This window comes from Pleuronectes platessa, chromosome 7 (genome assembly GCF_947347685.1).
Source record: "Pleuronectes platessa chromosome 7, fPlePla1.1, whole genome shotgun sequence".
NCBI lineage: Eukaryota > Metazoa > Chordata > Actinopteri > Pleuronectiformes > Pleuronectidae > Pleuronectes > Pleuronectes platessa.
Window position 1 is genome coordinate 3,266,994 of NC_070632.1, and position 13,510 is coordinate 3,280,503.

The 13,510-nt window shown below is 48.7% G+C and overlaps 1 protein-coding gene across 1 annotated transcript; it reads left to right on the top strand.

Annotated features, from left to right (window-relative positions):
• Window positions 1-80: 80 nt before the first annotated feature.
• snrkb (SNF related kinase b) lies at window positions 81-12,733 on the top strand. Its single transcript, XM_053426353.1, has 5 exons — window positions 81-175; window positions 2,016-2,375; window positions 2,460-2,854; window positions 10,004-10,145; window positions 11,282-12,733. Exons 2-5 carry the CDS (start codon window positions 2,140-2,142, stop codon window positions 12,318-12,320), a joined length of 1,812 nt encoding a protein of 603 aa, XP_053282328.1. The 5' UTR covers window positions 81-175; window positions 2,016-2,139; the 3' UTR covers window positions 12,321-12,733.
• The last annotated feature ends 777 nt before the right edge of the window (window positions 12,734-13,510 follow it).

Consider the following 13,510-nt stretch of genomic DNA (forward strand, 5'->3'; position numbering starts at 1 on the left):
CTCATAAAGCTCGAGCCCGGAGGGGGGCGGGGATGGATGTGGAGAGAGGTGCCGTGCGTCCTCGTGGAGCCGCGCAGTGAGGCGGCGCAGTCTGTGCGTCCTGGTGGAGCAGCGGACTCTCCAGTGCGCGTGCGAGCCGCGACGCAGAAGTGCGACAGTCCGCGCAACAGCGATGGTGAGTTTAGCGCCGATCTCTGCTGCGGTTCCACTGCGGTGCGTGTCCCGCAGGTCGATTCCCGCAGGTCGGGTGTGCGGGTTGTTTTGGAGCTGCAGCCCGGAGGACAGTGCGTGCGTTGCGTGCGCGCGTGTGTGTGTGTGTGTGTCAACCGGAGTCCGGACTGCAGTTGAGGCGTGAAGCCTGAAGTGTGGAGCCGCGGGATGCGATGCAGCTGCAGAGTGTGTGTATGGGGGGGGTGGTTACGCAGTGTTTTGGGATGTGGTGAGAAGTGAACCGTGCGGCCTGCTGGAGTCCGGCCGGCCCAGTGCAGCTGTCAGCCGGGATTCGAACGTGCTGGAGGAGGCGGTGGTGAGAACAGCAGCAGAGCTACGTGAGAACTGTTTGAATGGAGACCGAGGCGATGGAGCTGAACTCGGTCAAACTCTCCTGTGTAGACGAGCACTTTGATTTCTTATAGTTTTGAATGTTGCTCTGTTGAGGATCTGGGTTTTCTCTGGTGTGCAGATGCACTCACATGCACGCAGGCAGTGTGGGTGTGTGTTGGGTTATGCTTTTTTGTATACACATGCACTGACCCCTGAGCAACAGAAGTTCAAAACAAAGTAAGTCTCCAGAAAGCAACACGAAGAAGAACAGCTTCAGAGCAGCGGGTGAATTGTCTCTTAAGCAAAATCTGACATTAGACAAAGTGTTTGGTTCTACGTCAGAATCTCCCTCTGAGTCTGAGCTCTGCACAAAAACCATATCCTGTGTTGAGTCAGCCCTGGACAGAACTCAGAGACCATTTCAGATTAGTCATAAATCTGCGTGTGCGTGTGCGCGTGTGCGTGTGCGTGTGTGTGTGTGTGTGTGTGTGTGTGTGTGTGTGTGTGTGTGTCAGCCATTTCACACAGTGTCTGTTGAGTTTGGGAAAAATGTTGTCAGTAGTTTTGAGAATAGAACTGTTAAAACCAGAGAAACTGATAATCTTGCAGTGGTCTCTTACATTATCCTCTCGGATTTGCTATAACCTTGCAAATATATAAACAATTTTCACCTTGTAACTCAGGTTTTCAGCAATTAATCACTCAATCAAATTTGCATATATATATATATACACACACGTATTTATTTAATTCTTCTGCCCTTAACCTTCAGCAAGAGAGAAACTATCAATAAAACCCCAAATCTTTTAACAACATTGATGAGACAAAAGATGGCGTCAACATGAACTGAGGTGAATCGATATTTAAAGCATCAATACAAAAGAAAAGGTCGGACAGAGATGAAGGAGCAGTATCGACAGTTGTAAGGAGATATTGTCAGTAATGGTAGAATATGTGAGCAGGCAAATTGTTCATATGAGAAATCTGGTTGTGTTGATAATCCACGAATTGAAAGATGCTGCAGAAATAAGTTCATTATTATTATTATTGTTATTATTAAAGTTACTCTGGGGAGAATCTCATGGTGACATCACCAGGTCTAATGACACCTTCTGACCCTCTTAGCAAAACTAATGACACACACACACACACACACACACACGTACATTAAGGTTTCCTGTTACAGTATTGATTAGAGGAGCCATTTGTGCTGCATGCATGTTATTTGAGATAGAGACACACACAGCCCCTCGGACAGTGAAAGAATATTTTACCCTCTGTTGCTTTCGCAGAACGATAATCTTACACATTTTAATCTGTTCCTACTTCAGAGTTAAACCTCTTTCTCCTCCGTCTTATGAAATATCGGTAATGAGGCATTAGCAGCAGCTGACCTCACCCACATTGAAGCCCGTTTTCCTCCAGGCCAAAGTTGTGTGTATCACAGTGTCGTCTCTTTGTTGTCTCACCAGACGTCTCTCCACACCTCAGCACCTTCACCGGACTCTTCTCCACCTCCTCTTTCCCTCGGTTCCTCTGTGTAAACCCTCTGGCTCTCTACCCACCTCCCGTCCAAATCCAGTCTACGTGTCGAACATGGACTCGTCCGAGGGGGGGGCCCCGGGGCAGGACGGACACCTCGACCTCAGGAGCAGCCCCGGTCGCTCAGACCTCAGCGGACTGTACCACCTGGGTCGGACGCTGGGCAGAGGCCACTTTGCGGTGGTCAAACTGGCTCGTCACTTCAACACTGGCCAACTGGTGGCCGTCAAGATGATCGACAAGACCAAACTCGACGTTATGGCGTCAAGCCACCTCTTACAGGAAGTGAGGTACGAACAGAAAGGATCATGGTCAGAAACTTTAACTCACTTCACTTCTTGTCACGAGCATCATGATGATTTCTTCATTTTCAGGTGCATGAGGCTGGTGCAGCATCCCAACGTGGTTCGACTCTACGAGGTCATCGACACGCCCACCACCCTGTACCTGATCATGGAGCTGGCTGAGGGCGGCGACCTCTACGACTACATCCTCCGCCACGAGGCCGGCGTGGCCGAGGGCACCGCCAAGCGCCACTTCGCCCAGATAGTGCGCGCTGTGGCGTACTGCCACCAGCTGCACGTGGTGCACCGGGACCTGAAGCCAGAGAACGTGGTGTTCTTTCCGCAGCAGGGCGCCGTGAAGCTGACGGACTTTGGATTCAGCAACTTGTTCCAACCGGGGACGATGCTGGCGACGAGCTGCGGGTCGCTGGCGTACTCGGCTCCGGAGATCCTGCTGGGAGAAGAGTACGATGCTCCGGCTGTAGGTAAGAAACCAGACGGAGTATGAGCAGGTTGTGAACGTGGAGTCGAGGTTTCACCGTTTCATGGGCTCCACCAATCAGGAATCAGTCTGAGCTGTCAATCATGATGGTTTTACAGCCTCAAATAACTAATTGAACTCATCTGAAAAAACCAACGCTTGAACACATATGCGTTATATATAAATATGTATTAATAAATATCGAGAATAATAGAAAACCATCTTTGAGAAACATCCGACGTGTATTATAAGTTTTGTCCATGTCCCATCTTCGAACATGGAGGAGGCAGGATTATGACCTGTACTGCAACCGGCCACCAGGGGGTCGATTATTTGGCTTCACTTTGAGGAGGCTTTCATGTCGTCCATCTTTATTTCAGTCTATGTTAGTCAGGACAGAGATGTTTGAGTCCCTACATTACAATGTGAAACCAAAAGGAAACAATGGAACAAACACATGAAGGTGTGAAAACAACCTGAGAGTTCATGTTTCACTTTAAAATCCATTTAGTAGCAATTCTGGAGCTTTTCATCATCCTACAGGATTTTAAGCATCATCTCAAAAGCCAAGGAAGATGTGTTTGTACAAAATAGTCATGTGATCATGTTTGGTAAGACTAGATTGCTAACATGCCAACTAGTCCATATGCCAAATTCAGATGGACGGGTTTATTGTTTGTATTTATGCCAGGTGTGTGCGCGTGTGTGTGTGTGTGTGTGTGTGTGTGTGTGTGTGTGTGTGTGTGTGTGTGTGTGTGTGTGTGTGTGTGTGTGTGTGTGTGTGTGTGTGTGTGTGTGTGTGTGTGTGTGTGTGTGTGTGTGTGTGTGTGTGTGTGTGTGTGTGTGTGTGTGTGTGTGTGTGTGTGTGTTTGCAGATTCATCACATTAGATCTATATGTTGAGAATATTTGTCCCTGTGACCCTGTGTATGTATTTCTGTGTTTTCTTGCATCTGTGTGTGAATGTGTGTGTGTGTTCCTGATCACTGTGCATTCGCTGTTTGTGTCCGTATAGGATTAGTGTGTGCGTGCATGTGTGTCTTTGTGTGTGTGTGGGTATCTGGGTCAGTCTGCTCAAGCCAGCCAGTCCTGAGCCAACTGGGCACGTTCTGCAGAGGAACCAAACGCTGCAGCTCAACACCACCGGGCTCCGACACTGCATAGCAAGCATTATTTGTGTGTGTGTGTGTGTGTGTCTGTGTGTCTGTGTGTCTGTGTGTGTGTGTGAGAAAGAGAAGGAGGAAGACAAAGACAGATAGCAGTAAGAGAAAGTACCCTGCTTCCATGTTTATCCACAGTGGAGCGGTTGGTCCTCAGGGGATTATCAGACATTAGAGGTGAGGTTGTGGGATTTGACGATATGGAAAAAGGGATTTTGGTCTCATGAGACACAACATGTCCGCCTCGGGGGGGGTTGTGGGGGGGGGGGTGGTCTTCTCTGCTGTGATTCTGGCAAAACACTTTTTATTCCGCTGACTGCAAAAGCATCTGCTGAATTCAAATGCATCCCGGCGGCAATTAGTGGTTCTTCTTCTTGTGAAAAACAAATCCAGAGTATTTGTTTCTGTTCAGAGTTTGCAAGCTGCCATTTTAAAGCCTCAAGTTTGGCATTGAGTCCGGCGCCATCTTGTTTTTTTTAAACCAGACATAACCATATTTGGAGGAGCAGGGGGTGGAGCAGACTCAGACTCAGGGCTGGAGGACACCGCCCACCCACCTGGGACCTGAACACATAACACACTTCAAATACAGAGACTTGACTTCTTTAGATAAAGATGGACGACACGCCGGCTCCCCCCAAAATACAGCGTCTCTATCGCCCCCTGTTGGCGAGATGCAGGTTATAAACCCCGCCTCTTCTGAGTTAGCAGATGGACCAAAATGAAAACTCAAATAGTTATTTTTTTTGCAGATGGTTTCTGGGATTTTAGATTTGTTCAAGATCAGTTTTGTTTTAATTACTTATTTGATGATTCTGGGAGAAACATCGTGATTGACAGCTGAGATTACTCCAGTCGTCATGTCCTCAATTCTTCGTGGACTCGCGCAGAAGATGGCAGCATTTGTGCTTTGGGACTTTTGTCTTCATTTCTGGATATTGGGAGGAGGTGGAGACACGTCATCCATCTTTATCTGCAGTCTATGTTGAAACCAGTAGAGTCGCCCTCTGCTGGTCATTTGAGAGAACACATGGTTACATGTACGAGAAACTAAATTCCTTGGATCGTCTCATTTTCGTTTCAAACTAAAAACAATGTAACTCTGGCCACTAGGGGTCTCTCAATCAAAACAAATACAACAGAGGGATCATGGGAGTTGTGGTCTTCACAACCGTCGCTGATGAAAATCTACCTGACGGGACTCGGGTGCAAATTCAGGGATCAGGTCATGTTTCGAAGTTTTATTTTTGTCGCGCAAATAACAATGAATAATCCTGAAACATGAAGATGTGACCAAAAGAAACAGTGGAAGGGAAACAAACCCGACTGGCCAAAAATGAACCCTCTGGTTATTCAGTATAAATTGTGGATTTTCCCGGGGGTTTGAACTTTGTTACACACATTTTGGTACACAAGTCAACACAATGTATAAGTGTAGTTTGATTTTTAGACATCTTAATGAAGTAAGGTGTCTATAAACAGCTGCTGCGATGAAGAAACACGACTCAATGCGTCGTCCACATGACTCACGAGCTGCGTCAGTTCCTGCTTCTAAAAGCGTCCGTGGGAAGGCGGCCATTCAAATCCATTTGTGAGCTATTCTTGCCTTTTGACTCAAATGCACTTCTCTGTTCTCTTCCACTCGACCTGTGGACGTCTTGGGGATTGTGTCACTCTGATAGAAACGCACACTTCCATCCCCCCCCCCACACACACACACACACACACACACAGTCATGAATATTTATGTGTGTGTGTGTGTGTGATTATCTTGAGCTGCACAGAGGAAGAGATGTCCCTTAGTGATCTGAGCTTAGTAAGGTGACTCACAAACCCATCTCCACACACACACACACACACACACACACACACTTAGGAACACACACGCGCACACACACACACACACACACACACACTGCTCTCTGTGTCTTTTCTATTTCGGTCCTGTACTAACTGGCTGCTGTTTAATTCACTGTGGTTCCTTCACTTCTGGGAGCCGTGCAGTGTATGTGTGCTCTGTTTGTTCGAGTACATTGTGTGTGTGTGTGTGTGTGTGTGTGTGTGTTGATGAAAGTCATATGATGTGGAGGAGAAGCAGGAAGGTCCACAGGGTCTCTTGCCTTTGACATAGAAAAACGTTGCCTCTCCCTACAATTACATAATGTCATCCTGTAACTGTGTGTACATGTGTGTTCACTGTGTGTGTGTGTGTGTGTGTGTTGCCTCGTCCTGCTGCTGCTCCAACCTGCTCGTGGATTTAACGCTTGGACTTTTCCCATTTCTTGCCAAAACAGTTTTGTTTGTTTGTCCACAGAACTCCGTGAACCAGGTTCTAGGCCTCGACATGTAGAGTCTGTCAGTTTGTGTGAATGTGCTCCGCCTGAGGAAAATCTATATATGACTCTGATAGGGGGGTTCTGACAGAGAAGCTCTTCTTACCGACACGTTGTGTAAAGAAGGGAAGACGAGAAGGGAGGGAGGCCTGAGTCAGTGGGGGGGGGGGGGGGGGGGGGGGGGAGGGGTTTGGTGAGAACTCTACAGATTGTGTGAGATTCTCTGGACGTCAGCTGACACATGTTCACTATGAGCTGGGAAAGACTTTGTGTGCTCGTGATAGAAACATTCAACTTCATTAAGGTTGTTTAAAAAACAGCTTAGGTTGAATTACCTGAGTTCTCTTCTGATGTTATTCTGTCGACTCATTGAATTATTTGATTCCATAACTGAGTCAAGGACATATTGTAATATTCTTTTTATACTTTAGTGTCTTTTAAATGCAGCAAAAATGTAATGAGATGGGAGGAAAATCTGCTTTTCCAGAAGTTGAGTAGATCACAACAATCCCTCAAATTTAATACTCACAGATATCAGTGCCCTGACTTTTTTTCGTCACGATCCATGAATTATTTACATTAGGTTTTAGAAAAATTCAATGTTCTCACAACGTTAAAGACAGGGATAAAAATAAATAACCTTTTACGGGTTTAACATTTACAGTCTTGGCCCACGTCCTCATCCTCCCACTGAGATTTATTGAAATATGTAAATCAGATGTCAAACAACAAGAAGGACGATTCCTGACTCGTTCTTCATCTTCCACCTGGAGCCTCGACTGGATCTGAGACCCAGAGTGAGTTCTGCACATGAACTCTGAGGCCGGGCTGTTGTGTTAAATCCCTCTGACTCCAGTAAACGTGATTCATTCAACCGCAGCAAAGAGCTTCATTCAGAATAATGACTTTTCCGTCCTTCCACCACTTCACGGCTCTCGTCTCCGCTCGGGGGCGGACGGTTGATCGGAGCCGCGAATCCAACGTCCCCCATAAACATCCCGTTTTAGATCAGAGCTGCATAACCAGAGAGCTTTTCCAGACAAAAGCCCTTTGTCAGTGTTTTCATTGCGACCTGAAGGCTGCAGGACAGTTTATATAAACACAGACTGTTCCAAGCCTCAGGAGCTCAGATCTCACGCACCAACACTGTACGTATGAAATTAAAGAACAAATCTTCTCTCCTGGCAACGAAATCCAAAAAACAGACGACTCACATTTGGGGATAAAGTATAAAACACTTTATATAAATGAGCTTCTTATGCACAATGTGTGACATGAAAACTTTCACCTCCACAGACTCTGACTTGAGAGTTTAAATGTTTTAGATCCAAATGATTTCTCTGAGTTAAAACACACGTTACCTTCAATGTTCAGGTTCAACTCGTATTCATCTAGTTTCACACTTGATAGTTTGTTCCTCTCGTGAAAGCAAAACAATAATCATATTCATCAAGATCAAGATGAATTATTTCCCGTGAAAACATCCTGGATCCGGATCGAACTTTATTTGCTTCTTCTCTGACCCTTTCCACGTCTTTCCAACAAGTTTCTAGAAAACCTTTTTTGAGTTTTTGTGTTATCTTGCTCACAAACAAACAAACTTATGAATATATATATAAAGATGAAACATAACCTGCTTGGTGCCAGTAACATCAACTGAGGTCATCAGCGTTTTCTCTGAAATATGACTGGAGGCATTTACTTTGAAAATCCTGAATTAGAAGAATCATCTCAGATCTTCTGGAGCAACGGGCCGATGAGACTCCGACAATCTGCTGCTTCTTCATGTGTGAAAGTCCAGAAAAGCTCAGGACACAATTATCTGGACATGTCCCAGATGTCATGTCTGTTTATTAGTTGATGACATAAATTCATATAGTGACAACGATGCCTCTGTGTTCGCCTGCAGCTTCGTGTGGATCAGTGATCTTATCAGAGTAATGACATTTGTGAAGATCCTGAGAGAAACGGCTTCGTTTATCATCATCAGCTGTTTCATAAGTGATGGCCGCTCTCCAGATGTAGGGCTGCGTGCTTCGACTGATCTGGGAAGACCCTTTGGAACGGGGCCACATTGTTGACCCTCAGTGACGCATGTGGTCTTTTAAATGTGCACTTCACAGGAGGCGGAGCCTAAACGAGGGCCACAGGGGGCCCCCCAGATCCAGAACCGACCCCCCACCCGCCCTTCTTCTTAACTCTGAACTTTTACAGATGAATGTTTTTGCAATTTTAGATGTAGCTCATATGCATCTAGACTCTTTTGAAGGGTCACAGTATGGATTAGGTGTGTGTGTGTTTTGTGTGTGTGTGCACTCTCAGCACTGCAGTGTGGTGAGAATGTGTGATATTCCCCAGCGAGCAGAGAGAAGCTCTCTCCCAGTCATCAGCAGCTTCTCCTCCCGGTTGCATAACGCTCCTCCGGACGGAGACGTGCACACCCCGGGAGCGTGCACGTGAGTTTTCCATTGTATGGCGAGAACTGAGGGCCGTTGTTTGGACCATCATGAGTGTGATGTGGGACAGGAGCTGAATGTTCCTCACACACCGGGACGTGTGAGAAGCTCCAGATGGACGCGGGTCTGAGAGAACCACAGTGTTTGGAAATCACAATCATGAAGAACTTTATTGACAAATCAGGTGTTTGACAAACGCAGTCTGCTGTCGACAAAACTCAACAACCGGTATGACACCTTGTTGTGTCTCGAGCCGCAGGGCCCTCGTCTCTCACCGCCTCCAGAAACAGACCAGATCTCAGCAGAGGCAGTGTCTCTTTATCTCATCCGCTGTGAGATCCGTTCTTTTTCTGGTTGTCACGTCAGAGTCGACACACAATGCGACACACACACAGCGAGCAGTGTGCTGGTCTCCAGTGTTTGGGTGAAACACAAGGACACAACGTAGAAAGGAAAAGAAGGATCCTTCTCAGAATAGAACGGCAACACAACAAGGCCTCTGTTTGTCACGGCCCTCAGCTCCCTTTCCTCCGTGTGTGTGAGTGTGTGTTTGAGTGTGTGTTTGAGTGTGTGTGTGTGCGTTTCCTCGCCTGGTTCAGGCTGTTCTCACATGGTTACCCCTCTCGCTGCGTCCGAGTACAAGACAGAGGAGGGAGGAGGGAGGGTGGAGGGGAAGGAAAGGGAGGAGACAGGAAAAGAACACTGTCAGCATGCCGGTGTGTGTCTGTGTGTGTGTGTGCATGTGTGCGTGCACTAAGCCCGGCCCTGTGCAGCTTCAGCCCTCACACTTTAAAACTTGTAAAACCGGACATCCATCTGTTACTCATGCACATTTCCTCTTTTACTTTCCTCGCAGTTCACTGAGGAATAATCTAACGTGACCTTGAGGCCTCAGCGAGGAGGCCACTCCCTCCCCGACCTCTGACCTCTCTGTCCAGGCGGCAGGAGAATTTATTAATAACGCCGTCATTTTGACCTCGATCTGCAGCTGATCCTTTTATGTAGATTTATGGGACAGAATCCAGTTTGCACCCTCATGTCCCGGCCGCTTCAGTTTTTAAATGTCCGCCATGAACAACGAAGCTCAGGGAATTCTAAATATGATCAGAATGCAGAGAGAGGGTGCTCGGCTATTCAAAGGCCTGAGATGATTAGCTATGTAAGGCTAATTTTTGTGTCTCTCTGTGTGTGTGTGTGTGTTCCAGATATCTGGTCTCTGGGGGTGATCCTGTACATGCTGGTTTGTGGAGTTCCTCCCTTTCAGGAAACCAACGACAGCGAGACTCTGGTCATGATCCTGGACTGTCGCTACTCCATCCCCGAGCGAGTGTCAGGCGACTGCAGAGAGTGAGTACCGAGGAGCGATCACACGCTTCACCTACAACATGTGAAGATCAAGATCCATGAGAAATCAACAAACATATCATATAAAAACATCTTTCTATCTCGCAATTAATGAAGAAATGCAACTGCTAACTTTGTGTTTAGCTCAGACGCTGGTCTATTGTGTGTGTGTTCGTGCTCTGAATTCTGTGGGAAAATATCAGTCTTGGATCCGCCCATTTATCTGGATCCTCTCTAAATTGAAATGGGTTGTTTCCTGATCTCTTCCTGCTGCATCCTTCCACCGGGTTTCATGGGAATTCGTCCTGTGGCTTTTATTTTAAACACATTAATGAAATCTCCTCGGCGAAGGTCAAACCCCAGACAGCAGCGTGACTGTCTCCTACTTCGTGACTAAGTCGATTCTCCATGTGAAGACTCACTCTGACTGCTCCTCAGACCTGGTGGGCGGCTGCATCTTAACGAGTTACTGACCGTGACATCATCTCATTAACGTACATTTCACTGGATCCTCTCAGTGCCCTGGTTCTCTCAGCTGCTGCAAATACAGAGAACACGAAACAGAGTGTGTGTGTGTGTCCATCTGTTAAATACTGATGTTGTTTTAAACCTTAAACAGTCAAAGACACGGACACACTCTTTATACATCTCACACACACGCACACACACACACACACACTGTCCTCAGCTCACAGGACAACAAGGTAAACTGGGACACAGAAAAACAGAAATGCTGCATGTGAGCAACAGAGGAATAGTCAGGAACAGGAAGAAGAGGCCAAGGTATCGTCTGTGAAAACAAAGCACAACACTTCTTATTCCCTGGTGCCACAGTCAAAGATAACAACACAATAAAGGAAGTTGCACGTGTGAAACAACTGTATCTTCGTGCAGTTCTTGCATAAAGAACCTGAATTTAGTGTTTTGTGGATGATCTGATCTCGTCCTGTAACATCTGAGCCGGCGCTCGTCAGATGACTCGGTCACATGACGCTGCTTTGAGAGAATGTGCAGCGGAGAACAGAACAAGCTTCTGGTCATCAGACATTATGGCTTTCAAGCTGAATCAGGTCACTGACTCTGATGATCACCTCATGTCCTCTGTACAAAACAACTAATCCTTCTGTCTCTCCTCTCAGCCTGATCTCCAGGATGCTGCAGAAGGATCCGTGTGGTCGAGCCTCGCTCGAGGAGATCCAGGCTCACGATTGGCTGCGGGGTCTGGAGAACGCGCTGCTCAGCCCCGAGGCCCCGCCCCACTGGCTCTCGGGGGCCCTGTCCCTCAGCTCCCCCCGCTCAGGAGTCCCCGAGTGCGGGGACCTGCTGGCTGCGAGGCCCCCACCTCAGCCGGCTTTCCCCGGGCCCTGGCAGCCGAGCCTCACCCTCACCCTCCGTCCACCTCCCGCCGAGGAGCCTCCGGTTCCCAAGAACCTGCCTGCACTGCAGCAGATCTGTGAGGAAGAGGAGGAGGAAGATGAGGAGGAGGAGGAGGAAGAGGAAGAACGTTTGCCGTCTCTGTTAGTGGCAGAACCAGAGACCGAAGCCGAGCAGATGCTTGATGATCACGTCATGGGAGAGGAAGAGTCAGGAAGCTCAGCGGAGACAATAGAGGAGGAAGAGGAGGAGGAAGCAGACGTGAAGATGGAAATAGAGATTAAAGACGTTGGCTGTGTGATTTCAGACCAACCCGTGAGTCACGGAGACAAGTTGGTCGGTGAAACTCCTGAAGTCCCGTCGTGGTCCCTGCCGGGGCTGGTCCCGTGTTGTCAGGGTCAACCAGACTCCACTGCAGAGGATGGCGAGGAAGAGGAGGAGGAGGAGGTGGAGGAGGAGGAGGAGGAGGCGGAGCCTAACAACAACACCAACAAACCGCCTCCCTCCATCCCTGCATCCTCCGCCAGCCTCGACTGCAAAGAGGCGTCAAAGGCAGCGAGAGAGGGAGAGGACAAAACCGAGGACGGGGCTCGAGACGACCTGATGACGGACAGATCGCAGCCCCACAATGCACTGGGGGAGGCGGCGCCGCGGCTGGAGCAGGGGAAGCGACCCAGCCTGAAGCTGCGTGAGCGACTCTTCCAGTTCCCTCTGTGTGAGAAGGCTCTGGCCCTCAACATGCCGGCGCACAACAAGCCCAAGATCCTGCCGCTGGCTCAGTACAACTGCTGCCACGTGCTGTGAGTGTGACCCAGCCGGGGCGCGACCTGGGACGTGCCGCTCGACCACCGGGGACACGCCGGCTGTTTGGCATTCGGCAGGTGGTCGAGGGCGGAGCTCGAACCCTGTGACGTGGCTGCTCCCTGCTGAGAGCCGGGGCCGTGGGCAGCTCCACTCTAACACTCGCTCTGCGGCGCCACGTGTTCAGACCTATATCGTTTCAGACATGGACTGATGGAGGTCTGGACATTTTCCAGAGTTTGTCTTTCACATGTGCAGAAGCAGCAGGAGGATTGAAGAGGGGGGCGGGGCCTGTGCAGAGCAGCAGGAGGCGGGACGTGGCGTTTGAAGTCTGCTGCGGAAATCACAGTGATTGAGAATTTCTGCGTCGGCCCTTCTGCTGAAAAGCTCTCGAGCCTCGTTGTCTTTTCAAGTTGACGTCTCCACAAGTCTTTGGGTTTGAAACTCAATGCAGGTTCCGATAGTTTGCTGACCCTCGATACCCGTTGAGACCGTCTTAACGTCCCTCGCTAGTTAACAGCAGTGAGGGCTGGTTTGAAATCAGTTAGCTGTTCCCTTTAGTTGAAGCCTGATTCTCAAACATCGGCTGTCTCCACTCTTTAAAGAACGGTTTGTTTCTGGGATGAAAGCTGTGACACAGTCGGTTCTTAAATGTGGATGGAGACACCGCTCTAGAGAAGTTTCCTGCTTTTTCGTCCCTGCTGTATTCTTCACATTGGCAGACACAGGGGCCAGAGCCTTCTCACACAGAGGGAACTGGAAGAGTCGCTCACGCAGCTTCAGGCTGGGTCGCTTCCCCTGCTCCAGCCGCGGCGCCGCCTCCCCCAGTGCATTGTGGGGCTGCGATCTGTCCGTCATCAGGTCGTCTCGAGCCCCGTCCTCGGTCCTCGGGGGGGGGGGGGGGGGGGCTGGCAGGCAGGAGAAGTTCCAGAAAATATCCGGAGCGACTGACCCGGGGGTTTGTGTTCTCACGTGCAGCCGCTCCGGATAATTTGTGGAAAGTGTCGGTGCATGTCTGAAACCAGCTTCAGTAGAACCTCATCCAGTCGACAGAAACTGAAAGAGACGGACGCCTGCAGCTGTTTGTTCTGAAGAAGCTATCGTCTGTGGTTTGTTCTCAAGGTGCCTACACTGATCATTTTGGATCCGACTGCAGGAATCTGTGGGAAGGTCGGAATGTTCTCGCACGTGCA